The sequence below is a fragment of the Tenebrio molitor genome, chromosome 5 (assembly GCF_963966145.1).
Source record: "Tenebrio molitor chromosome 5, icTenMoli1.1, whole genome shotgun sequence".
In the NCBI taxonomy this organism is placed as follows: domain Eukaryota; kingdom Metazoa; phylum Arthropoda; class Insecta; order Coleoptera; family Tenebrionidae; genus Tenebrio; species Tenebrio molitor.
This window is the reverse complement of record NC_091050.1, coordinates 2,782,872-2,809,048: the sequence shown is the minus strand read 5'-3', so window position 1 is coordinate 2,809,048 and position 26,177 is coordinate 2,782,872. Positions and strand designations below refer to the sequence as shown.

Sequence of the window (26,177 nt, the reverse complement as noted above, 5' to 3'; positions counted from 1 at the left end):
AAAATAGTGTGTAGAGTTAAGCCGGCCTGTGATATGTCATTTGGTGGGGGTGCGCGAAGACGGAAAACAGTCGGACAAGTCCATCTTTCGTAAAATAGGGGTGTTCAACAGACTAAAAAATCAGCTGATTTTTGCAGTGACCGGTGAACGAGTAAAAGTTTCCATTTAGCTGTTTTTTGAGTAATTTAAGTGATTTGTTGTGCGTTTTTCCCTCACCAAATGACATTTCTCAAGCCGGCTTAACTCTACAACACGTTATGAAAAGTCTCTTTTTTTCACTTATTTGCTTGATTAACTCGGGCTACGCTCTCGTTAATCAATGTGCAAATTCGTGAAAAAAAGTACGACTTTCATAAATAGTTGTACAAATCACCATTTCAATTTTCGTATAGAATTCTGACAATATGGCTACCGCTTACACAAATCTGTTAGTTCAGCAACCGTCTAGTAAATTCCGTCTTAGAAATGAAATATTTTTTAAATTTAACTGGGCAATGACAGTTGTCAATCATTTTGGGGATCTAATCCGCTGTATTATGTATTATTGATTGATTCATCGTCGATGATAATACTCTTCTATCGGAACCAATAAATCCCACAATTAATAGGGATTTTACGTTGAAAATTGTTGGGAAGACTTTTCAATGCCTTTAAAACAAAAAGAATAAATCATTCCCATTAGACACAAAAAAATTATTAGAACGTTCCATATTTGTGGTGGAAAACAATAGTAGGTATGTACTTTTTACTTTTTTTTTACATAAATTAAACATGCAGCTAAAGGATTACGAGGATGATTTGACGATTTGGCAGGTACACGTTATAGAAAATGATATATTTTTAAAATAATTATTTAAATATATATTTAAAATATTATTAATGAACTTGTCTCTTGTAAAACGTCGTGTAATTTCTAAAATAAAATTTATTAATAAACATATTAACATTTTATGATTGCTGTCTTGCCTCATTTCATCATCAAACAATAATAAATAACCCAAAAGCGGCAACTAGGAATTTTTCAGTATACCTACAACTACGTGTTTCAAAAATAAGTACATTAATTTTAACCAGTGGCAGTTCTCGTCAAGAGCAACAAAAATTTTATGTATCATTTTTTCGAAATATAATTTTCATTTCAGTATTTTTCCTCCCCATAAATTAACGAGCTGTCTATTTACTCGCATTTTTTTGTTACATATTTGACTCAATGACAGTGACCGTGAAATAATACTTTTTGTAAAATCAACGCAAAACTTTATGTTTTTAGAATAGAATAGTTTTTCCGCTTTGTGGCCCCGAGGTGTAGTTTTTGGTTCTGAAAAAACCCAACACACGTGGTCAGGCAGCACCGGGATTAGAACCCGGGACCTCCCGAATGAAAATTGTCGCTCTAGGCGCTTGGCCACAGTACTCAGTCGACTGAATGGTACTCGGTGGTAGGTGTCCCCAGACTTATAAAATAAATTATTGGGCAATGGGCTGTTCAGAGAAAATGAAATATTACCGCAAAGAGGAGCAAGAAATAGTAAGAAGTATGAAGTATTTAATAACTCGACAAGCAGAGATATTGAAATCAAAGAATAAATACAAAAGAGAATTAGTGATTACTGATTATTAATTAGTCAACAATGTAATAGAATCGACGTATTGTACGTACGATTGTAAAAACTGTAAGGCGTAAGGAGTTTATAATTAATTCAGGTAACTGGGACTAATAAATAGATAATACTAAACTAAGAAACGAATTTCCTTTATTGCAAGGTTTAACAAAAAAGTTTATAATATTGTTTCATAATTCGATATGTTTTTGATTTAAATCATTTATATTTTCTACAAGCGGCAGATTTTCCCAAAATTTGAAGCGGTTTTTGTAGAAACCGTATTCCATTTGAAGTTTGATAGAGCTATCAACTTTGTAACTTCCGCTGATGTTTAAGAAGTGCAATTTTTTGTTCCTTTGTGGTTTGAAGACGTCTTCTTCTATTTTAAACCACTTCTTTATAAATGGTGAAGAATTGTTAGATGGTGTGGGGTCACTAAAATAAAATTCTCATCAGCATACAAATTAATACCAATAAAGATAAATTTGTAGAAAGTTGTTTTTTTTTATGGGTTTCTCTTCTAAATAATGTAACATTCTAACATCAGCTATTCGTTTTCTTTTTTTTAAATATTATTAAGATTATTTTAATTTTGTTAATTACTACTCACCCATAAGATGCAAAGTTGGTCCATAAGGTAATTAACACCTCACTTACAGACAAATCATTAGGATTTTTTAAATCTGGAAAAATTTCAGACGACTTAAAGAGGTATAATAATTCGTCACAATGGCTGACTCCTAAAATGTTTTAAAATATTGAGTAAGAAAGTTCAAGAAAAGTTTAGGAATGTGTAAATGGAATTTACATTACGTACCCCATTCGTAATTGATATTTTCACTGGTTGCTGCAAAAAGTTGCCTGTACGAGTATTGTCCTTTATATCTGAAGTTATAAAACCATAATTGTTTGTGACCTTTTTGTAAATGAAGATGAGCTGTTTGAAATAATGTATATGCGAAGGAACGATCGGTGTATAACTATAAAGGATAAAGGAATATTACGAAAATATAAAAGCCTGTGGTAAAAACATTACATTTATGAGTCCTTGAATACTTTTACTGTTGTTAACGTCTACAGAGTTCTGTCCTTCAAAATAGTAGTCTCTAATTTTTTTCCACACTACTTGAATTTTTTCCTTTGGAGTGCTCATGAACAGAGCCATCAGATTTGGCATTAATTCGTTAAAATGCTTGTTGAGTTTCTTGCGAGTTTCACTTTGAGAAAGTAGAGCTGTTAATGTGGTTGGTACTAGTCAATTTACAACAATTTTTCATTACTTACCAGCTGCTCTGATGATACCTTCGTCACTAACGGTTCCAAGAATCCAAGGAATATTTTGAAATTCTCCATTCAGTATGTAATCAATAGGTTCTTTTGTCAAGAAAGGGTTAGGATTAGCCTCTGTTTTTTTCTCTATTGATGGTAAGTACACAGTTAGAGGATCGATTGTAAAATACTGCAATTAACGCTTTTAAATTTTTGAATACCTTTTATTCTACAACACCTTATAGATTAATAAACATTAAGCACAAGTATAATTCAAATTCTCTCGTTGTGGATTGTAAGGTGATCACAAAATAAGTAAATGAAAAACCGTAAACTGGGTGGACATTTGTAACAAATGAGTGGAGCAATTAACTGTCAACGGGACAAGGAAGTTGAAAACAATTAGAGTCACATGAAGATTTGTGTCTCATATTGTTGTAAAGAATTCTCCATTATGAGCTTTTTGGGTGATTTTCGGACATCCTGTATTGAAACAACTATGGAATTACCACAGAAGAATGACTCAACTGTTATAAATATCGTACGTTAACAACCTTGTTTGATAAATAGTTTTTTAAATTATTTTTTTCAAGTTTGTATCCTGGTTGTGTCCGGGTTAATTATCTTAAATACAAATAAAAACGAGATCGAGATTTCGGTAGTTTATTTCCATCGATTGACAGCGGAGTTAATAATTATTACTATTTTTTTAGTGATTAATTAGATCAATAGAATATACGGTCTTAATATTTACTTCTACATCAATTCATTTATTCTTTTTCAAATACATAGGTAGTTGTTAAAATGGAAAAATTTAAAAATACCATTGTTTTTAAGAATGTAACGAGATCTATTTAAAGGTTGTTTATTTATCCGTGTAAAAATAATGAATTTTTAAAATTGCAAAAATTACTTACCTTAAATTTGTCCCCACTTTTTACAAGCTCTTCGGCATCTATTCTTTTCAAACATTCAACTAGACTAAACGTATCGTTTAAGCAATCTTTACAGCCAACAAATGTTGCTTGTAGTCGTGCAATTTGTTGTTGTTCTTTTCCTAGAGGTTTAGCCCAAAGAGCGAGGGCTGTCCCACTTTCACTAATTGCCTGATGAAATAGACCTAAGAAGATAAATACCTACTTGTTTGAAAAAAAAATATTAGAACAAGATTAGATATTCACCTCTTGACAAAGGGTTGAACATGTGAAAGTGAACACTTGCACCACCAGCACTTTGTCCAAAGAGCGTGACTTTATTTTTATTACCACCAAAATGTTCGATATTATTTTGGATCCATTGTAAAGCAGCTATTTGATCCTTTAATCCGTAGTTACCAGGCGAAGCATCGTCATAGGTACTCAAGAAGCCTAAATGAAAAATTACAGATTTTAAATTCTCAATAACTTAAGTAAAATTTTGTTCACTTACCTAAAACACCAAGTCTGTAATTAAAGGAAACTAAAACAACATTTTTATCCATGAAGTATTCTGGCCCCAAGTAATGACTACTACTGTACCCTGTAAAAAATCCACCCCAATGAATAAAAACCATTACCGGGAACAAAGAATTCTCTTTTGTGGTTTCGGAATGAAGCTGAAAATATTTAGTTACTAAAATTTAAAACAACTCTGTGATTTTAATGTACATTCGGAGTGTAAACATTTATGTAGAGACAGTCTTCGGATCCCTCAACGAAAGATTTACCAAATAGATAATTTTTTTGTAAACAGTGAGGTGCATCATTTTGAGCATTGTATACACCTGTCCAATTGCTTGGTGGCTGTGGTTCCTATAAGTAAATAAAATTAAAATTAAACCTTTTTTGCTCAGTGTTTTTAACTAACTTTAAATCTTAAATTTCCAATAGGAGGTTGGGCGTATGGTATTCCACGAAATGAATAAAATGTTCTACCACTTCTTGATACTGTGCTAATACCCCTTGCGAATCCTTGTGATGTTTGGGCTATCGGGTATTCTTTAGGCGTAGCTACAGCGATGCACAGCAGACAAAAAATATTATATTGAAGAAATGTCGACATTGTCTGTTAACAAATACATAAAATTAAAAATTAATATTTATTAGAATGTATAGTAATAATTATAATTTATAATTGTATGTATGAATGACATGGCATACAGTGTGTTCAGAGAACTTGCGTTACGATGTTCGTCCTCATGGTTTCCTCCCATTTTAATTTATTTTGGTGCAGCGGCACTCATTTGACACAATAGAGTCAAGATATCTAAAAGTACATTGCTGATTTTATTTAATCAAAACTATCACATTTCTATCGTCATGGATTCAAAAGTTGTCTGGTAGAAGAAAGAAGTTCGAAAAAAATAAGAGAAATGATACACATGTGAAAATAATGTTTAAAAAAGTATATTTTTCTACAACTGTCAAAAAAACGTGACATTTATGCATCGTTATCAAGTCGCAAAGTATGTCATTTTTGATAGTGAAAAAATATTTGTCAAAAAGTTTCCTTGGATGCTAAAATAGTTATATTTTAGCACCCAAGGAAACTTTTTGACGAATATTTTAGCATCCAAGGAAAATTTTACAAAAATTAAAAAATTCAAAAATTTTAAAATGCTGTTGTAGAAAAAATAGTGTTTGTATTTCGTGCGCAAGATGATTGTTTTGTTGGCGCATTCGAATGAGTTTGAAGTCTCGACCTGACGGTCTCGACCAAAAACTCATTCTCATGCCCCAACAAAAAACAATCACTTTGCGCACTTAATACAAAAATAACTATTAGAGAATCGCATTAATTTTTTTTTTACCAATAGTTTAGTAACGTATTTGTTAGGCGGTTTGCCTACATATGTTTTTATTTTGATCTTGGTCTTCAAAAATATAGGTTTAATACCAGTCATTTGCTATTCAATTAATATTTATAGCATTCAAAACTTCCACTCATTTAAGAATTGTCACAAAAATATAATTACGTGAACAAATATTTACAATTATATTTAGAATATTAATTTCTTATGGGCCAATTTCAAGTTAGCGATGCAAACTGCAGTTGTAGCGCAAATATTTGCAATTCTCTTGCAACGGAATTTACAACCCAATTTCAAGTTCAAACTGCCCGGGGAGGCAGTGCAGTTGCAAATTTGCTCTCGATCACGTGACAACTGTCATTAATTTTGCAGTGCGCGAATTAAATTTAAAAATTTCAAAACCAAACGAAGAAATATAATGGAAAATAAAGCGTAAGTACAAAATGTTTTTAATTTATTTATCGCAGATGTGTAAAACGACACATTTTAGGGTTAAGAAAAGGTCAAAAAATTTTAAAGTGGAAGAAACGGCTGTGCTTGTCGAAGAAGTCGAGAAGCGAAGGGCTCTATTGTTTGGTCCTCTCAAGGGTCCGAATTTAACTCAATTCCACCGGGACAGAGGATGGAAGCAGGTGGTAGACGCTGTCAACGCTGTCGCTCCCACAGTACGGACGGCAGCAGAATTGCGGAGTAAATTTAAGGACCTGAAGACAAGGGCCAAACATAGAGTCAACGCGGTTAAGCGAGAGGGCCGAAAAACTGGGGGCGGTCAAAATGAAGCCAATACACCCCTTTCTGCTATCGATGCCAAACTTTCCCAATTTATTGGTACCGATAGCATTGAGGGGATTGCTGGTGGAGTTGACCCCTTCAGGCGTCAAGGTAGGGTTACATAAGTAATATTTTTTGCACTTTTTATCATTCTACTTACAGTAATCAATCCCGGTCCTTCGACGAGCACAGCTCACATTCCAGATGTGATTATATTTGGTATGTATGCAATAATTGATATTTTCAGTTTCAGATATTTTTTCACTGTTTTTCCACTCGTTTTTTATGTAAAACAATTAAATAATAGTACTGAATATAATTTAGAACCCATTCCCGAAAGGCCACCCCTTGTAGATCTTCCGTCCTCATCCCTTAACCCGGTCGATACAAATGAAGGTATGTACATTTCGAACTACATGTTTTATTGATACACAAAAAATTAAATCACCAATAACATTAAGTCATAAACACATTCTTTATAAACATACGAAAACAATTTGGAATTAACAAAAATATTATGAACATAAAAAAAAATAATTATAAATCTGTTTAATCGGCCAGATCCCAATCCTGTAGCGAGTCCTGTAGTACCTCCATCTTCTACACCAATCCTAAAACCACCCCCACCTCCCAGACGAGGCAAAAAAAGGACGATCGAGGCGGTACTAAAAGAAGCCGAGGAAACGACATGCTTGCAAAGAGAAACCAACCAAATCTTAGGAGAGTTGGTTTCTGAAATGCGACAAGCGCGGTCCGACCTCAACAGTCGTTTAGACCAATTAATAAATTTAAAAAAATTGAAACTTGAATTATTACAAGAGGGCATAGAACTCAAAAGAAAAAAATTAAATATAAATTAAAAATATATTGTTGCTGTTTTATTTTAATGATTAATAAATGAAAATTATTAATCATTTGGTGTTTTTTTGTACAACAGCTTTTACTTTATGCAACTGAATCCATCCACATCTAAATTGTACTGAATGCAAATATTATGCAGCACACAACAAGCAGCAATTATTTGACAGACCTTACCGGGTTCATAAGCAAGTGGACGGTCTAGAACACGCCAACGACTCTTTAAAACACCATTTGTTCTTTCAATTGGGTTTCTGGTGGAAATGTGCACAGAATTGTACAAATGTTCTGCCGGTGATGTTGCATTTGCTACTGGTGTCATAATCCACGGTTCCTGGGGGTACCCGGAGTCCGCAACTAACCAACCTTCAGGAAAAGTACCACCCTCTTCAAATGCATTCCGTACAGCTGAATTTCGCCAGATGTATGAATCATGATTTGAACCTGGGAACTCGGCAAAAAGATTGTAAATTTTCAAATCTGGTCCCGCAATTAATTGAACATTGATCGAATGGTAGAGATGTCTGTTAAAATATTGTTCCGGGGCATTGCTGGGTGCTTGCACTCTACAATGTGTACAATCGATTACTCCCAGTACATTTGGAAATCCAACCCCATGCTGGGTCAACCCTAGTTGGTAAAATGCCTGTTTAACTTCGGTGAATTCTCTGGCAGTTGGAAAACGAATAAACTGCTGCGAGACGGCTACTAGAGCGCTAGTCACTTCACTGATCGCGTTTGAAACAGCTGATTGTGAAATTCTTGAACTGCCTCCAACTAACCATTGAAATCCACCCGAAGCATAAAACTGCAATGCAACATATAATTTATGCGTAGGTGTGAGATGTTCGTAACGTCCTCACCTTGTATTTCGTTCCAAACTTGGTGTTAGAACTTCCAGCACATAATTGAAAACACGACGGTCCAGGCGTGTTTTCTGGAAGAGATTTCTCTCCGACATCTCCTGAATACTAAAAGGTATTCTTGCTAACCTTTGTTCTTCTTCGTCACTGTCGCTATCACCACGATTAACTAATTCATCCACAACTAAAGCGGCCAAGACCTGCCTAGCTGCAGCCATTTTCACGGTGTAAAAATGACAGAACAGAATGCAACTGCTTACAACCGTCCAATAGGTAGTTGCAAATAGCAGATGCAAATCGCGCGACAATTCGAACTTGAAATCGGTTGTAAATTTATTTGCAACGTTGCCATGGGAAACGTAGTTTGTCCCGGTTGTAACTCGACTTGAAATTGGCCCATTAGCAAATAAAATGAAGGTTACAAAATGACGTTTCATAATCAATTAGTAGTCAATGATTTATCATGTTGGTGTAATGAATATCCCACGTTTTATTCTTTTGACCCCCGTGTTATACGTTATAAACCTTTGGAATGCACTGTCAGTGCAATATCACATATTTACTCTGATAAAAATTTGTTATTAAATTTCACTTTCATTAGTTATCGACGATTCAGGCAATTACCTATCAGTCCTATCACTTAGAAACGCGGTTTTGTTCTCTTTTGTAACCGATTAAGTACGAAATCATTACGCACTTACTTGATCGCATATAAAAAATATTTTTTCAATGCTCTGCAATTAATTAAACCCAAGTGTACTGTATACAGGGTGTATTAAAAATGGCGCATAATATGTACACTACAAAATGCACTAGAATACATTCATTAGAGCATAATTTCAGTGCAAATATGTTACTGCTTGAAGGATATGTTTCAAATTTTACGTGCGCTAGGTACTACTTCCTCTACGTAGAATTTAGTAGTTTTTATGTCAACCGATCTCTCGCTGGACAAACTTTACCAATTTACCAATTTATCGAGCGTGTTATTTTCACTTAAAGTATGTTTTAATTTTCATTTTTGATGGAGGAAAAGTTTTGTATTTAAATAAAGGATAAGAAAACAATTCTAAAACATTATAGATATTTGGATGATTTCTTTATCTGTATGTACTTATTTTTATTTTGCCACTTTTGGCATTTTGTGCAAACGTTAAATAAGCATTAATAAAACAAGTCTCCAAATATGTGATTCAAATTAAGCAGGATTACTTATTGTAAAAATTTAGTATGAAAATTGGAAAAATGTTCAGGTCGTTTTATAATTTTTTTTTTAAATGGACAAAGTTCATCAGATCAGTATAGAAAGTAAATTACGATTCTATAACAAAACACATCTTACCTACAATTCTTAATATTTTTAATTTTCATATGTGATTTCAAGGGTTATATGGGGATTTTTTATATTTATTATAATTATAATAATCATTTTTTATATTTAAAAATTATTAAAAAAAAATTAATATGTAAAAATAGATTTATCTGAAGAAAGGTAAAGGTTAACATAACATTGTATTAATTAGAATAATTAATAATAAATTATAAGTAGAAGATACTCCTACTATATAGGACAAATTCACCCAACAAATTGCGTAAACAATCGCTGCAACTTCTATATTAGCTATCCATAATGTCGGTTCAAAAATATTGGAGCCATTTTTTTAATCATAATTAAATGATACTAATTGTAAGATTTTTTTTTAATTTCTTGATTTCATTTAACAGCAGGTGACAGCTGCGTTACTTCTCATGTGAATTAAAAAGCGACACAGGAAACACAATGATTCTAAAAAGTCTATAAAAACAGACGTAGTATGTTCGAGAAAAAATGCAAAAGCTTAAAAAATAGTATATACCTATAGGGTTATTCTAAATGATTGTAGTTCAAGTTGGCGTAAAAATTGAACGTTGCCGCTCCATATAAAAATTTTCAAAATAATGTGAATAAGTGAATACACACAGAGGAGTTAAAACAACTCAGTATTGTTAGATTCAATCGTTAATTTAAAAAGAAATAAATAAAATTCTCATCACCGCACTTTTCACCTAAAAAATGACAGTGACAGTAGCAAAAATTGACAGTTCACATGGCATGGCTTGCTTCGACTACAATCATTTAGAATAACGCTGTATATTATGTACAACAATGAGAGACATGGAATCCTGGGCAGTCTGCTATTGTCATTTCAAAAAGTGTCAATGTAAATGCACCTTTACTGTTATTATGATTGATATTTTCAAAAAAACTGTCAAATTAACTTAAGCTTGGTTATGAGTAGCTAAGGTATGGTTTAGAAATTTTGACAACTGAATGACACATCTGCCCAGTTTTCCGTGTCCCCAATAGTACGGAGAAATTTGTCAGAATTTGTTCACTTCATTAGCAACAATTGTTACATCAACTTTACAATAAATCTTAGGTGCAAGCACACTGCTTTGTAAATGTTTCTATGGAACTGATCCAAAGAAGCCATGTCACGTTTTTGACTAACGGGCACCTTTTACCTTTGATTATTATTGTTGCCAAACTACCAGGATAAATTAATCACCTTTAGCAATGTGTAGCAATTTTGACCAAATTTTCTATCATTTGTATCTCGAAAACGAAAACACTTTTTTTGTCTATGGCTTCTTCTCACATCACCAATTACGGTTTTTTTTTCAAACTTATTTCAGAATCAGTCTGTATAATATGAATTAAACTAATAATAAATTATTATCAAATCTGAGTAAATACAATAACTACAAAATAGTAATATTTGAAAATGAATTAAACATTAATTACTTACGTAATTTTTCCAATGCGAACTCCACTGGAAGTAGGTACGTTCTTCTTCCCAAAATGCAATTAATTTAATGACCGAAATTACCTAAGAAGATGTACTTTATCTCTAAATGTTTAATGTTTTGAATGCACTCGTAAATTAAAAAAACATTTTTTTATTTAAAGGTTAATGATATGCACTAACTTTTATCTAAATTTTATGTCTTGTAGTTTTTGCAAGCATCAAATCCAGAGTAAATTATACAAATATAGTTTCAACCAATTCATAAATATTTCAATAGTTGTATATGCATTAATTTTACCACTACTTTTTAAAACTATAACATTTCTAGGTTTATTAAGTAATAATGTCAACTTGGTTTTCGTAGATACAAAGTGCGGTGGAAGGTGGGAGTGTTCTTATCAAAAATCTAAAAATATTGAACACATCATCTGTAGCAACATTTACATATTGATGTTATAAATATAAATTTATTTTTTAAACAAATATCAATACATTTTAATTGAGTCTTGGGAGAGAATGCTCAATGTCTTTTTCTTCCCAACAATAACAAATTATAAAGTTATTAATTTGTAAAATAAATAATCAAATAAATAGTGAAAATTGCGTATTTCAAAAAAAAAATGGGTAAATAAAACACAAATTTATATAAAAAATTTATTTTAGTGTTACATTAAAATTGGTATGAAAGTGTAAAAACATGTAAATAATCAAGATTAACCTAAACCGGGAAAGTTTTCAGCCAAGTTTTGATTAGCCCAGAACTGCATTCTTTCCGGATAAAAACCTCGTTGCAGTTTGAATTCTATCGTCTTAGTCTTGCTAGATCCTGTCATATTTAAAAATTTTAAATTTGAGCCTTTTATTTCCTCCGTGTTATTAAAATTTAAACTGTTCCACTGCAAAGAATTAAACGGATCTGGCGTTCTGGAAAATCATCGTTTTATTTAAATTTTTAGTGTGTCCCATCAATATTTTACCCATGAATCGCAAAATTTGTCCACATTGTTACTAAAGCTTCACTCATTTTTAAGTCGCTCTCTTTTTCTAAATCCGGAAAAAGAGCTGGAGATTTGAAGAGATACAGCAAGTCATCACAGTGACTCACACCTAGATTTCATAAAAGATACATTAAATTCAAAACGTTCAAATTTATATTAGATTTACCCCAATTAAAATTGATGTCATCAGTAGTAGCCGCAAACTGGTCGCCGTAGGAGTATTGCCCTCTATAATCGAAATTGTACATCCATATGGGTGTGTGACCTTTTTGGGACTGTAATATTGCTGTTTGATAAGTTCCATAAGTAAACGATCGATCGGTGTACAACTAAAATTTATTTTTGTTATTAAAAAACATACCAATAATAATTATCGTCGTACATCGATAAATCCTTGTACACTTTTTGGATCGTTTACATCGATGGAAGACTTGCCACCCAAATAGAAGTTTATCATATTATCATAAAGTGAAGTTGTATTTTCTCCAACACTCACTTGAAGTGCTAACAGTTGTGTTATAAGAGTCTTAAAATTTTCATTAAGTGCTTTAAGTGTCTCGGGTTGTCGTACAAGTTCTGCAACATACAATAAACTCAATGTTTACACTTTCTTACGATCTACACTAAATAAAATTAATTTATTAGAATTATTTTTTTGTGCAACTTTACGCGAAACGAGCACTTCGCGTACTTAAAACAGGCTGTGAAATCCAATTTCGCGGCCGTTGCTTTTAACGACGGCCGTTAAAGTAAACGCAATTTTAATATTTGATACAAATCAGTTTCCATGCAAGACTGGCGTTTAGATTTTTCGGGTATCAAATTAAAAACCGCAAAACCTATACTACGAGTACATATTTTTTAACTCTTTTAACTCTGGAGGAGTACCTTACCTACACATCGCTATCACTGCAATTCTCTTTTTTTACGATTATTTACAAAATGAATTGTTTTATTTCTGTCATTTCTATAGCAACATCATTTAACCTTGAACGTAGATTTCGCGCATTAGTACTTCAAAATCATCCAAAAAGCATTGGCCTTTTTGAGCATTCTGAAAATAATTTGACTTGATAATAAAATCTGATTTACAAAACGTCATTTCTCCAATTTGGAAGTTGAAAATTTCGAAAGAATGAAAATAAATCGCTATTAATTCGATTGACACTTGGGCAAGCGCCATCTATTCATTAAATTGGAAACTATTGGAAATAATTTTAAAATGCTAATGTTCTAATTATGTCAAAATACATATTTCCACGCATGATTAAAGCGATAAAAAACATGTTTTGCGTGGGTAAGAATAGTCTTCAGTTTCATACTCGTAATGTGCAAGATGTTTACTCCAATAAAAATTTAATTAAATTAAACAATAGTACCTCATAAATACTTCCAAACGGTTAAATTACATGGAAAAATACTTATATCCTTTAGTTGTTGATTTAAAATAGTTGTTATTTACAGTAAAACATAAGTATAAGTGTTATTTTGGTTAATAAATTGTGAATTAGAAATTGTTGAGTTTAGAGAAGGTATTTGAAGAGTAGCCACAGCCGGCTAGATGTGAAATTTAAAGAATCACCGTGTATAAAACTTGCAAAGTAAACATCAAAGCACACTCGTTAGTTCAAAATAAACCGATTAAAATCAAGTTTAATTAATCGATAAAAAATTTCAGAAAAACCAAGTTATGTTATCAGTTTACTTATCAACAGGCGAAAGCATTTATTTACTTTATAAACACAGTAGACACTTTTGATTGATTTTTATTCTACTATTATTAATAAATAAACTCACGTGCAACTCGAAGAATTCCTTCATCTTGGACATTACCCACAATCCAAGGAACTTTTAAAAATTCTTCGTCTTGCAAGTAACTCAGGGGTTGCTTCTCCAAAAATGGATTTGGGTTGGCGGCAGTTTTGTTTTCGGTAACAAGAGTATACGGAGTGAGTGGCTCGATTGAAAAGTACTAACAGAATCTTATTTTTTTGTGAAAATGTTTTTAAAGGTATCTTACTTTGAACTTATCTGCAGTTTCTGCCAATTTCTGCGCGTCAACCTCTCTAAGACACTTCAGTAGATCGGCTCGATTGGCAAGTTGAGCTTGACATCCGGCAAATGTGGCAAGTGCAGCGGTAATCTGCACCTGTAACGGATTCAACGGTTTGGCCCACAAATCCAAAGCAACACCGCTTTGGGAAATAGCTTGTTGAAATAAACCTGAATCACAAATCTTGGTGTTGAATGCAAATCTTACTGGGGCAGTCTTTTGTACCTCTGGATAAGGGACTTACTAGATGAAGACTGACGCTTCCACCACCTGCGCTTTGTCCGAATATGGTGACACGGTTTTTGTCGCCACCAAAACATTCAATGGTTTCCTGAACAAATTTTAACGCCATCACTTGATCTTTTAATCCGTAATTTCCGGGGGCAAAGTCATCTAAAGTTGTAAAAAATCCAAATACACCCAGTCTGTAGTTAAATGTGACTAAGATAACGTCTTTGTCCATTATGTATTCTGGACCAAGATAATCACTAGTGCCGCGACCAGCCAGAAATCCTCCCCAGTGTATGAAAACCATAACAGGTAAAAGAGCAGTTCCTTTAACCTAACAAGTAATAGATTCATTATATAATCAACAACGATGTTGAAATATAAAAAATTACTTTGGGAACGTAAACGTTCAAGTACAAGCAATCTTCAGTTCCTTCTACTTTTGGATCACTGAAAAAATAATTTTTTTGTATACAGATTGGACCATTTTGTGTTGCGTTAATGGCAAAATTCCAAGGCTCCGGTGGTTCTGGAGCCTAAAAGTAAATATTTTGGGTGAAGTCGAAATTATAATCAATCAGGTCGGATTTTCAATTTGTTGAAATATGTATTTGAAAACGTTACTTACTGCAAACCTTAACTCTCCAACAGGGGGTTTTGCGTATGGTATTCCCCTAAATGACATAAACTCTCTCTTATTTCTTGAAACTTCTGTTAGACCTATCGCGGGACCATATTTTGTATAAACAATGGGACTTTTTGGTGCATATGTTGAAACACGCTCCAAAGTAAAACAAATATGTAGAGAGATCAAAACGAATACGTTTAACTTCATATTTTTCTGGAAAATTAATAATTATTGCTAAATAAATTTATCGAAAAGTAGATAACTTAGTTAATAAGAAGTTTTAAACTGGTCTCAAAATCCGATTCAATAGAGTAATGTTTGTTGAAGAGAGTTTCAAGAAATTTCTGAATTAAAACTTTAGTTTTATTGTGTAAAGCAGTTTTACTAGTTTCAGGAGAATTTTTTATGTGTTGCATTTATTGCAACTGAATTTTTTTCTTTTTCGTGGAATATAGTAGGTAGTAGGCAATTTCGTGCTATCAAGGAAAGCGAACACCGAGAGGAATATCTTATTGTAAAAGTTACCTTCGATCATGAATGTGTTCCAGTTTTTTCCTTCAGGGTCATTGTTACCAAAATCAACATGTGTTATGGCACTAATCGATAATTTTTTAATTCTATTGGTACATATCGCATCGACACATTTAATTAGCTATTTTTTTAAATCGTTATAAAATATTCCTCAGAATATTTTTTATGGTACACATGGGTTCCAGTTTTCGGCAGAAGGACAAGGACATGTACCTTGACACCTTTCTCGTATACACATATGTATGTTTACTTTTTTTCATATAACTGTGTCAAATAGTTATAAAAGATTCAATGTAATTATTAAAACTCATAAAGAGTATCTGTGAGTGGAGATTTTGTATATTGAAAAAATTAAAACCAAATTTACCAGTTTTTTCTACGGCTGTCCAGGTTTTTCCAGGTTATTGTACCTTAATTAAAATTACATTGGCATCAACAAAATAATGAAAAACATGTCACTATGGATTACAGTATAATATATAGATATTTTTTTATACGTTTAGCATAATTAAATAATAATTACAGTAAATAATAATGTGCATTATTGGACATTTTACCTTTCCAAATTCTGTAATGAACTTTTTAAAAAATTCATTAAAAATATACAAATAGTTGTTGCGTCTTTTATTTTTGTCTAGGTTCATAAAAATTAAAAATTCAACACTTGATAATCATTAATTACACATTGATAATTGTATTGAATTAAGTTGTAAAAGAATTGATTAAAAATTGATTGTTTAGTTCTTTTTATAAATATTTTTGGTATCATGTAAATTTAAAAGATGTACTTGCCATGTGAGTAACGCTTATTTTCTTGTTCACTTAAAGCTCGATAATATTTCCACCTGCCACTCAAAACTGAAATGAATAATATCACGGGCTAGTGGAACACATTTATACGCAGATTGCCTCGAAGACTTTTCCATTCGCGGATTCATTTTAGTAATGTCGTACTTTTTGTCATCGCATGATAAGATAATTTTTATTAATAACTGGATAGAAATGTACGTGCAGTAATTTTGAACATAGAAAAAAAATGCCTGGGAATTTCGGAATAATCATTATGCATCGATTAATTCTCAATGTTGTTTTAAACATCTTCAAGACACTTGTTTGATTTGCATTGAAACGTTATAACGCCCTGTTATAAATTATTGGTGATATAATTAAACAAAATTAGGTACAAAATAAACATATTTGTTTTCAGTATATGTATCTTATAAATACTGACATTCTTAGGGTGCTGAATGAATAAAATGTATCTCAGTTAGATTCTTTAATAAAAAACTAAGTGAACATTTTTTCATAGTGTAAAGTAACAGTTCTTTAAGCAAAGGTATAAAGCAGTACTTAGTTCATAAGTGGGATCTTTACATGCACAAGCGCAGCTAGTGTTGCCCCACGCTTATGCAAGTGCTTCATACACACTCGTATAATTTGTTCCAACATCATTATCTCTGTGAAATGAAATTATTACGAAGAAAATAATAAATAAAACTTTCAAATATGAATCAGGTAGCATTAATTTTATACTGTCATCGCGTAACTTAGCTAATCAGCTAAATTTCAATCATGTTGAAGTGTGCACATTTAGAGTTCTTCAGAAATTATTTCGATAAACTGACTCAATACGGTAGTAAAAGTGATGATGAAGCACTGTGAGGTGTTTCACCAGAAATTCGTTTGGATTTTATTTATTTCGGTGACAAATTAAGCAAAATTTAGTTAAATGCAAGTGTACTTAAGACTCCCCAAACTGTAAAATAATGTGTTTAATTTTACTCCAAATTCTATGATTTTTTTTTACTTTAGACTTAATATTGTGTACAAAACAACCACTTTTTAATGGTGGAATAAAATAGTATATTAATCAAACAATCTGTTATCCACGAGAATGACGTTTGCAATTATGCAATCATCTGATTTTAATAGCCACGAGTAGAATAGGACGTACAAATATGTATTATCATTTTCGCTATTAAAATTTATTAATTACATTTTTTAAATAAAAACATACACAGCGCGAATTATGATATGTATGTCAAAATAATTATGACATATGAATATTGCACTGTTTTACAGCAATTTTGTAGATTATTTGCGAGTGCAATTTTGCAATTGGACACAACACGTAGACTAATGAGTTGTTACTAGGTAATGAATGCCATTACTTAACTATTAGTGCATATACAGGCTGTCCCACAACTGCCTCCCCAGAGAAAAAAAGAGTATGGATAAATGTGACAATCTGAATTTTAAACAAAAAGTCCTATTTCAAGCGATAATCGAGAAAAAACATCCAAAATTTGACCAATCAGAGTTGAGCACCATCAAAGTAGGATATCCCGTAATTTTGGGTCGTTGAAAATTTATTTTAGTAATCTTGGAGTCTCTTTTGCTGCTGACACATGCCTGTTTTCTACTAATCAAGTTTTACTTAATTTTACAAATTTTCTCAAAAGATTGAGTAAAAACAACTAAATTTTTGCAAAAATATTTAAATACTTTTAAAAGTATGTTTAGTTAGTTTTTCATGAAACGATGCAATTGAGAAATCTCAGAAATTTTAATCAGTATGCTCCTACGAGATAAGACACATAATTTTGTAAAACATGGTTAATTTAAACTTCTGTAATTAGCGCAAGATGACTAAGAAAGTTATCTGAAACTTATCGTCGTGTTTAATAACGATTAGTAAATTGCAATTCACTATTGTTTCAGTTTAAAAAACACTATAATTATTAGGAAAACTCTATGAAAATCTGTTCAGTAGTTTTTTAGTTTTTTACTTTTTAAAATAAGTTGAAATAATAATGGTTTATTGTCCAATAGAATTTAACCAAAATAAATAGACAATAGGTTTTTAAAGCGTATTTCTTAGAGATCAGAGAAATATGTTTTTTTTGCATTTGTACCACTTTCCTTATTTTTATATAGTCGCCTAAAATTTGTAGGAATAATGGTCATTGCTATGTCTTAACGTTAAATTATTTGGTTTTAAATAACTGTAATATACATTAGCTATTTCAAACAACCGTCGTACTTTTCACTGAAGCTGCAACTGTCATGTTTTCGCGATTTGCTGCTATCAACATGCACCAAAGTTTACTTTCTATATCACCTGAAATACTTTCTCTACACGTGTATTGCAAAATTCCTATCTGGTGCATTAAAGTAAGTGTTTAAAAATTTAGCTTTTGAGCTAATACCAACTGATTCGTGAAAAATAAATAAATAAAAAGGAAAAAATATGTGATTCTTTAATTTCTTACAGTAAAAAATACCAGTTTGAACATAAAGAGCGTTCAAAAAAAGTGTGGTCAAGTGGTCTGGTGCTTGGTTTTGTTTCCATTAACGCATGGCATAGCTTCATCACCTGTTAAATCATAAGTGTCAAACGTCAATTCTCAGCATTCAGCGAACAAGCAGTGGGGTGAATTATTTCTTTTGCAAAAAACATTTCTTTTTAGAATAGTGATGGTTTCTACTTTAAATAGTTTATAATAAAATTGAGTTAAAGGACACGTCAAAGCGTACCGACTACAAAGATGACCTAGGTTTGTAAAAGAAAGGGACGACCTATTTGACTACTAATTGTTTTGAACATTCGTTATAATCAAATTTTTTGTAAGACAAATTTAAAATATTGATTCAAACTGACCTGCCCATTTAGAACGCGCAAATTCCAGCGATTATTTGCCATACATAGTTACATAATGTATTGTTTGTTTTTACTTTTTTTCTGGCGTTAATTTCCTCAACACACATTTACAAGACGGATGAATCAATTCATAAATATTTTAGCATATTCATAATCACAAAATTTTTGCTCTGAAAACAAACATTTGGACAGAAAGCCAAAAATAACCGCAAAAAAAGAAAGAAATAAAGAATTTAACTTTTTCTTGCGTTATCTCTGTTCAGCCCAATTTTTATGTCTGGATAACACGCGAGTATAAATTAAATTGCTATAGTTGATTTCAAGGTTACACAACAAGTTGTTACAAATAATAAAAGAACTTTAAAAAATCTTCAAAAAAGAAAAAATCAACTGTGATATTTTAGCAACCAAAAAGTTGTCATATAATTTTCGGTTTATTGATTTAAATTAAATAAAACTTCACAGACTTTATTTAATTAGGAATTAAAAAAAAAAACGAGGAAACATTTTTACCTAAAAAAGCAAAAAATGTATTACATGATTTATAAATTTTGAAATCAGTGTACATATTTAGAAAAAACCCTGATCGACTAAAATGTGGTAGTACTGACACGTACCTTCTATAAATTGATTAGAATACCAGCGATATAATTTCTATGACAAAGCACAACACACTCACTAAAAGAACAGTCAGGTAAAACTAACTATTCGGTTTTAGTATGTGACTAAAAATAAACGATAACCTCTACTAATTACCCGATTTCTTGCACTATGCCTACGTATCTCAATGACAAGGTTTGTTTGTAAAATGTTTTTCTGTAATAAGACTAATCAATTTAAAATACACATAGGTAAACAGGTCGGTGCAGTTATCAGCTAAAGGTAATTGCATCTAATTCTGAACTGTATGCATAATAGTCCGTCCTAGATCTACTTTTTTCTAAAACTTATTTTGCAGTTTCGGCAGTCTTTATAAAATGTTGTAATAATTACATTCTTAAAATTTAATTATCGTTATTTTGAGTCAATGCTTTTGAACTATAGGGCATAGATGAAATCAAAGAATGCTGAAGTTGAATATTGAAAAAATATGTAACTGATTTTTGATGTGAATCTTTAAGTACGCGATAAAAGTGATAAAATAAAGATTATCAGTTTGACGTGTCCATATAATTCTTTATCTTAATGCATGTTTGCAATGAGGTACGAAGGTATTTGCGGAAGTGGTTATAAAAAAATTATGAATTTCTACTTAATTCGAAAGATTTGATATTTTAGACAAACAATTGTAAAGTGAGTACTAAGAAGGTAAAAAAAAGATGGAACGAAATTCTAGTCCTGACCTGCACTTAGATCCGTTGGGCTAAATTCGGTGAAGGTGAATCCCTGAATGTAAATTATCGTATTGTTGTTATTATGCATTTTTAACACGTGTTGGTTTGAGGAATGTGTTAATTATTAGATGATTAATTGATAGACAAATCGTTACGTCGGAAAACTATACCGGATGATTTTTTAAAATTTCACATCTAGCTAGATATGAATCCACTATAATATAATCCGCCTAGATGTGAAATTAAAAAATTACCCGATATAAGTAACAATAATTTTTGATTTAGTATTCAAAGATAGGTATCAAAATCTAAACTTATTACAATTAAATCATGCATCCTATTGAAAATGTAATTTATTATTAAAAAAAGATTTTCGATAAAGTAATCTATAGAAAAAGTTATTAATTCCGTAAATATAAACTCCACGTGTCTGTCATAAATTTGTTCAAGGTTGTTCTCTCCACATGTTTCGAATGTATATTTTCTTAGAATAAAGCTGATGTGATAACAATTGTCACTGATAACTTGATCTGATACTGAACCTTGACACCGACGACATAATTTTTTTTATGCGCTGCCAAGCAATTTTGGCCGTTTTATTTACCTCATTAGAGTGCATAAAAGGGTAATTTATTGCTCTAAAGCATTGGCGTAATTTTTATGCTCTAAAGAAAATTCTATTACATGAAATTGCGTATTTCTTAATAAAGTAACAATTTAATTAAACGAAAAATTTACTTCTACTTTAGCATTGTTACAACTATTAATTACAATCGAAGGTAAATTGGTTTTTTCTGAAAATATTTGATTCTGTCGATTTTGAATGTTCAACTCCGCATTTGTCTGAAGAATGGAAACTCCTTTACTTTTCTTATCCTCCGGTTCTTCAGTGTAGTCATTTGAAAAAGCACTGGATGTTGATGGGACTACTGTTTTTTCATGTTGACGTTTCCCTTGAATTTTTTCGGCTATCTTGAGCTTGTTTTGAATATTATCTTCTATATATCCTTCTGCGATTGTACCAGAACGCCAACCTCCGTGACGTTTTAAGTCTGTAATATGTCCACCAGAATCTGCAAGTAAAGTAGCGGAACTGCGACGCAAACAATGTCCGGTATAAGATTTGGGGTCGGGAAGGTTCAAATATGTTGCTACTTTTGATGGAATGTTTCCAAACGTATTTCTGCCTACGGGTTGCGTGGAACATTTCCCATTTTTGTAAAAAATGAAGAATCGATTATGTTTAGTATGTGGAGGCCGCAAAACAAAGTACTTGCGGAAAAGTTCTAAGAAATTTTGCTCATTTTGTATTATAGTAAACCGTCTTGATACTTTTGTTTTCGTTTCAGTTAGTCTTATCAGTATCGCAGAGCCCAAATCCTCAATTTCTTTTGTTGTTAAAAAGCACAACTCTTGCGATCTGCAAGCACCGGCAATTCCTACGATTACAGCAACCTAGAATAATTACAAATTAACTATTGAAATATAAAAGCAACAAAGTAATTTACCTTGATCATTAAATACGTATCATCTGGTGCTTCCGTAATAAATTTGTCAATTTCGCTTTTTGAAAGGACTTTTGACTTTTTAGGTTTGTAAGTATCACATTGTCACTTTAAATATGCTTGAAGTTTTAAGTATTTGCTGATGTCTATTCCATTTCTTACTAGCAAGGTGCTTCTTAACATAGAGTAAAAACTCCACAAACTCGAAGACTTGTAGTTGTTGGATTTTTCAAAAAAGTAAGCGAGACAAACATCTTCAGTGTACTGTATAGTCTTCTTACCATTTTCAGCTAAATTGAAAAATCTTTTGCACACAAAAGCAAATGTCTGCCACTTGTTTACAAAATTTCGTAGTTACGGTAGTTTGGAAAAATTATCAATCTTTGGCTACTTTGTTTAAATTAATACCAAGGAAATTTTTGTGTTGGTTTTTTCAATTTTTGAGGGCAGCGCATAAAATTTTGTATGCATTACGAGCATAAATTGCATTTTGCTGCTCTTATCGTCTTAATGCCCTCGGCTAGCGCCTCTGGCATCAATATGACGATGCGAGCAGCAAAATGCAAAATTATGCTCTTAATGCATAAATAACTATTATGCATCTAAGTTGAACAGTATTGTTTACTTCATATTTTAATTAGCTTTTATTTCTCAGGAATTTTTATAACAATAGGAGTAGAATATTGGGGAATCGTTTAAAAGTTTCGTACCTTTTTCTTAAAAAACAAATAAGTATTTAAGATTTCTCTTTAATTAACAGAAAAAAAAACATTGTTCTAAGGTAGGTAAACATACAAACCTGGTACCTTCATTTTAAAACCTAATTCTTTCTTTAATCCAATCTTAAAGCGTGTTTTAATATTTCCAGTGTAGAGTCAGAAAAACAGTACATACTCGTACTTTAGTATCGAGTGTTCATTTAAATTTCCCGTCAAAGTTGGGGCTGAAGAGTCGATTGTAAACACACCACGGATCAGCTGTTTAAATCTAACCTCATTTTTTACATTGTTTGTGCAGACTGACGAGTGGTGCGTTCACAATCGAATCTTCAACGCCAACTTTAACGGGAAATTTAAATGAACACCCGATATTACTGAATCAATAAAACCTATTCCTTGAGAACACACAACTTAAATGTTTCAGTATTAGCAGCATTTATGATTGTTGCTATAAAGACTAAAGTTGTTAAATTGTCAAAAACTGCAATCAGTTAATTGTTTTTCGATAAATCGTCAACCGAGGAAAGCTTGACAGACATAACAAAATGTGAAAATGCTTTAATATGTAATAACAACATCTCTTTCTGGAGTTTTAATAGGGAACTAAATTTTACAATTTTACAATGTTACAAAAATGGTACATATTTGCTAGTCATTGCGATAACAAAGACATCTACTGTAAAGTAACTTGCCAAAGCTCCTGTAAAAAACGGTATCGAGCTAGCACATTCGTATTGCACAGCAATAGTAATAACAGTTGATCCGTGATGCGTTATCCGTGTAGTGCATTCACAATCGACTCTTCAACGCCAACTTCGACCCCAAATTTTAAAAAAACACCCGCTATAGATTCTAGGCATAAATATGCTCCTACTTGTCTACATATTCTAACACTAAAATCATATTAGAAAACAAAATAATATTTGAAATTTATCGTAGAGTCTGGTGGCCGATATGCCAGCTGTGAAAAATGAAACTTACATTTTGTAGAAATGTAAAAATATTTAAATTTTTTTGACAATTTATGAAATATGTACATTTTTTAATAAATGCTTGCAATCACTTTGGAACGTTGGAATAATTTAATGGAAAAAATACTAAACTATGAAAAAATTTAACTCGGTTCGGTGCTTACCAGTTTAACTTAGACTAACCACTACTAATGAGAAAAATGAGCAGATTAACTTTATATATGTAATATGTAATTGCATTAACGCGTTATGTACTTGAAATGACATTTAACACTACACCTATTGATAAATAAAAATAATAAGATAAGTAAAAAATTACTAAAACAACTGTCATATCAATATTTTACAATTAACCTACAAATAGAGAAGAATAAATTGTTATTACTAGTTCAGGGTTGAATAATAAAAAAATATACAACGGTATTTACAAATAACTCTTTATCTGTAAAGTCAGTTGGTCACTAGATTTATGTGTTCTTAATAGAAATGAAAACGAGAGAGATAACAGTTTTTCTTAGAATAATTAAATAGGTAACACTTTTTTGCTTCTAAAGCATATCTGACATAATTAATTGCGATTTTGATAATTGTCATAGACGAACAAACAATTTTTGATTTACTGTTTAAGTATACTGATACTAATAATAAAAACTAGTACTGAAATAAAATAGTATTGAAATATTGAAATTGGTGAACTTTGCAGGCGCCGGCAAAAGTTAACATCCTACAGCCTACAGAAGGAATCAGACAAATTCCTATATTTGAACTTTTATGGATTCGAAATAAGTTAACAGTTACATCCATTATTATAAACTAGCCCTCATTGTTCTTATTTTCATTCACATAAGAGGTTATATTTAATTTTGATATGGAATTTCATAAAACTTACCAAAAAGGAAACAACTATGAAATAAATTACTCTCAAACCCAATATTCTCCCCTACGAGGAAGGAGAGCACAAACAAAAAGTCGATCACCTAAAATTAAGCAATTGTTTGCAGCACTTATCTTCTAATGATTAAAGTGCTCTTTTAGCACACATTCGAAAAATGCTTAGTTTTTTTTTATTATTTATTATTTCTTCCATAAGAATAACTAAATCGAAAACTAATCCAATAAAAATTTTGCAGACGATAGTCGAATCCTTTTCTTATGTTGTTGCGATTTTCATCAAATCTAAAGTCATAATCTGCCTTACGGACTTGGATATTAAATAAAAAGATTCACGTGTTTATGAAATGAAAATACTTTGTTGTTATAAACTATATATTATTATATCAACATATTTATTCACCAAAATATGTGAAATATCAGGATCAAGCACGCCAATAGTTCCTAATGTACCTTTTCTATTTTCATGAAAATTACGAATCACCTGTACACAGTACGATGTACATTTAAAAAATTGTTCCAATTTAATAAGTTACCTTAAACAATAAGAAAATATATATTTTTTTTGGTAATTATTTTTTTTTTAATTACAAGCAATCGAACTTTTAAATATAATTAAAATTAATTAATGAATAACACTTGATCTACCTTTGGTCAATTCAGTTTTAAGTAATGCCAGATAACGTTCGAATAAGTTAATAATGAAAATTTAAACGTCGTGTGCATGTGCAGTTTCATATTCTTGTCGTTATTATCTTCTGAATAAGTAAAGCGGACTGGTTCTAAAAATACAATCAGTCGGCATTTTATTAAGTCGTTAAAAGTTATCTCAATTTAATAAGTATAATAAAACAAATATGTACATGTTCCACGTGCAAGTAACTATTTGGGAAACAACAATTCTTCGGCGTCTCCGTCTGCGGTATTAAACTCAGTTGATAAGGTTTTAGACGCGTTTTGCTTATTTAAAGCTTCGATAATTCTGCACATTTCACAATTTTCTGCAGAAATTAAAATAAATAAAGCTGTTTTTTTTCTGTCGTACAAAATTTCCTATCTGACATATTTCTTGTACACAACAACGGTAATCGTTCGTAGATATAGTTCAATCTTAAGAGAGTGACACTTGCAAAATTATTATATTTTTTAAATTGATAGGCTATCATTATTAAAAAAATTGTATGTCAGTTGGCGGTAAATCAAGTTTTAAACGTTGTGATTTATTAGAAAAATGTACAGAGCAATAAAAGTCTCAATGTGTCAGATTGATAATACATTTATCGTAAGCACATAAATTATTATTAGAATTTAATAAGAAACAATAAAAAAACTAGGTTTCTTGCACCTAATACCGGGCTCATTGGTCGACCAATGAACGGGCTTCGTTTGGTGCCAATTTTCCGACGCTCGCCGAAATTTGTTTCGTTCACTCCTCTCCTCCCCCTCTACAAAAAAGATTGCACTGCGTAAAATCAAGCTGGACAAAAAAACGACGATCTTTTTTGAGACCTGCATCTCGAGAGGCGGGACCCAACCGGCTCTTTCCAGAGTCACTCCGGTGTGAAAGAGACCGAAGATGGATTTGACAATTCGACCGCTCCAGAGGGCCGGTGGTAACACACCACTATTAAAAAGTAGTTTTTTTAAATACAATATTATACGTCTAAACTAGACGTTTGTTCTCAAAGTGAAATAATAAATTAATAAATATGGGGT

The 26,177-nt window shown here is 31.6% G+C and overlaps 1 protein-coding gene and 1 long non-coding RNA gene across 2 annotated transcripts; both read right to left on the bottom strand.

Annotated features, from left to right (window-relative positions):
- Nucleotides 1–1,737: 1,737 nt before the first annotated feature.
- LOC138130251 (uncharacterized) lies at nt 1,738–19,819 on the bottom strand. The gene is made up of 21 exons (XM_069046680.1): nt 19,659–19,819; nt 14,850–15,062; nt 14,614–14,757; nt 14,219–14,555; nt 13,961–14,163; nt 13,738–13,912; nt 12,323–12,516; nt 12,107–12,269; nt 11,920–12,049; nt 11,661–11,866; nt 7,463–7,848; nt 4,719–4,916; nt 4,520–4,663; nt 4,302–4,467; nt 4,055–4,240; nt 3,791–3,993; nt 2,889–3,063; nt 2,641–2,837; nt 2,422–2,584; nt 2,215–2,344; nt 1,738–2,039 (listed from the first exon to the last, which is right to left on the bottom strand). Exons 2-21 carry the CDS (start codon nt 15,054–15,056, stop codon nt 1,793–1,795), a joined length of 3,954 nt encoding a protein of 1,317 aa, XP_068902781.1. The 5' UTR covers nt 15,057–15,062; nt 19,659–19,819; the 3' UTR covers nt 1,738–1,792.
- A 1,272-nt stretch (nt 19,820–21,091) lies between these two features.
- On the bottom strand, nt 21,092–23,727 carry LOC138131471 (uncharacterized). The gene is made up of 2 exons (XR_011159823.1): nt 21,884–23,727; nt 21,092–21,830 (listed from the first exon to the last, which is right to left on the bottom strand). It is a non-coding gene; the product is annotated as an uncharacterized lncRNA (long non-coding RNA).
- Nucleotides 23,728–26,177: the final 2,450 nt, after the last annotated feature.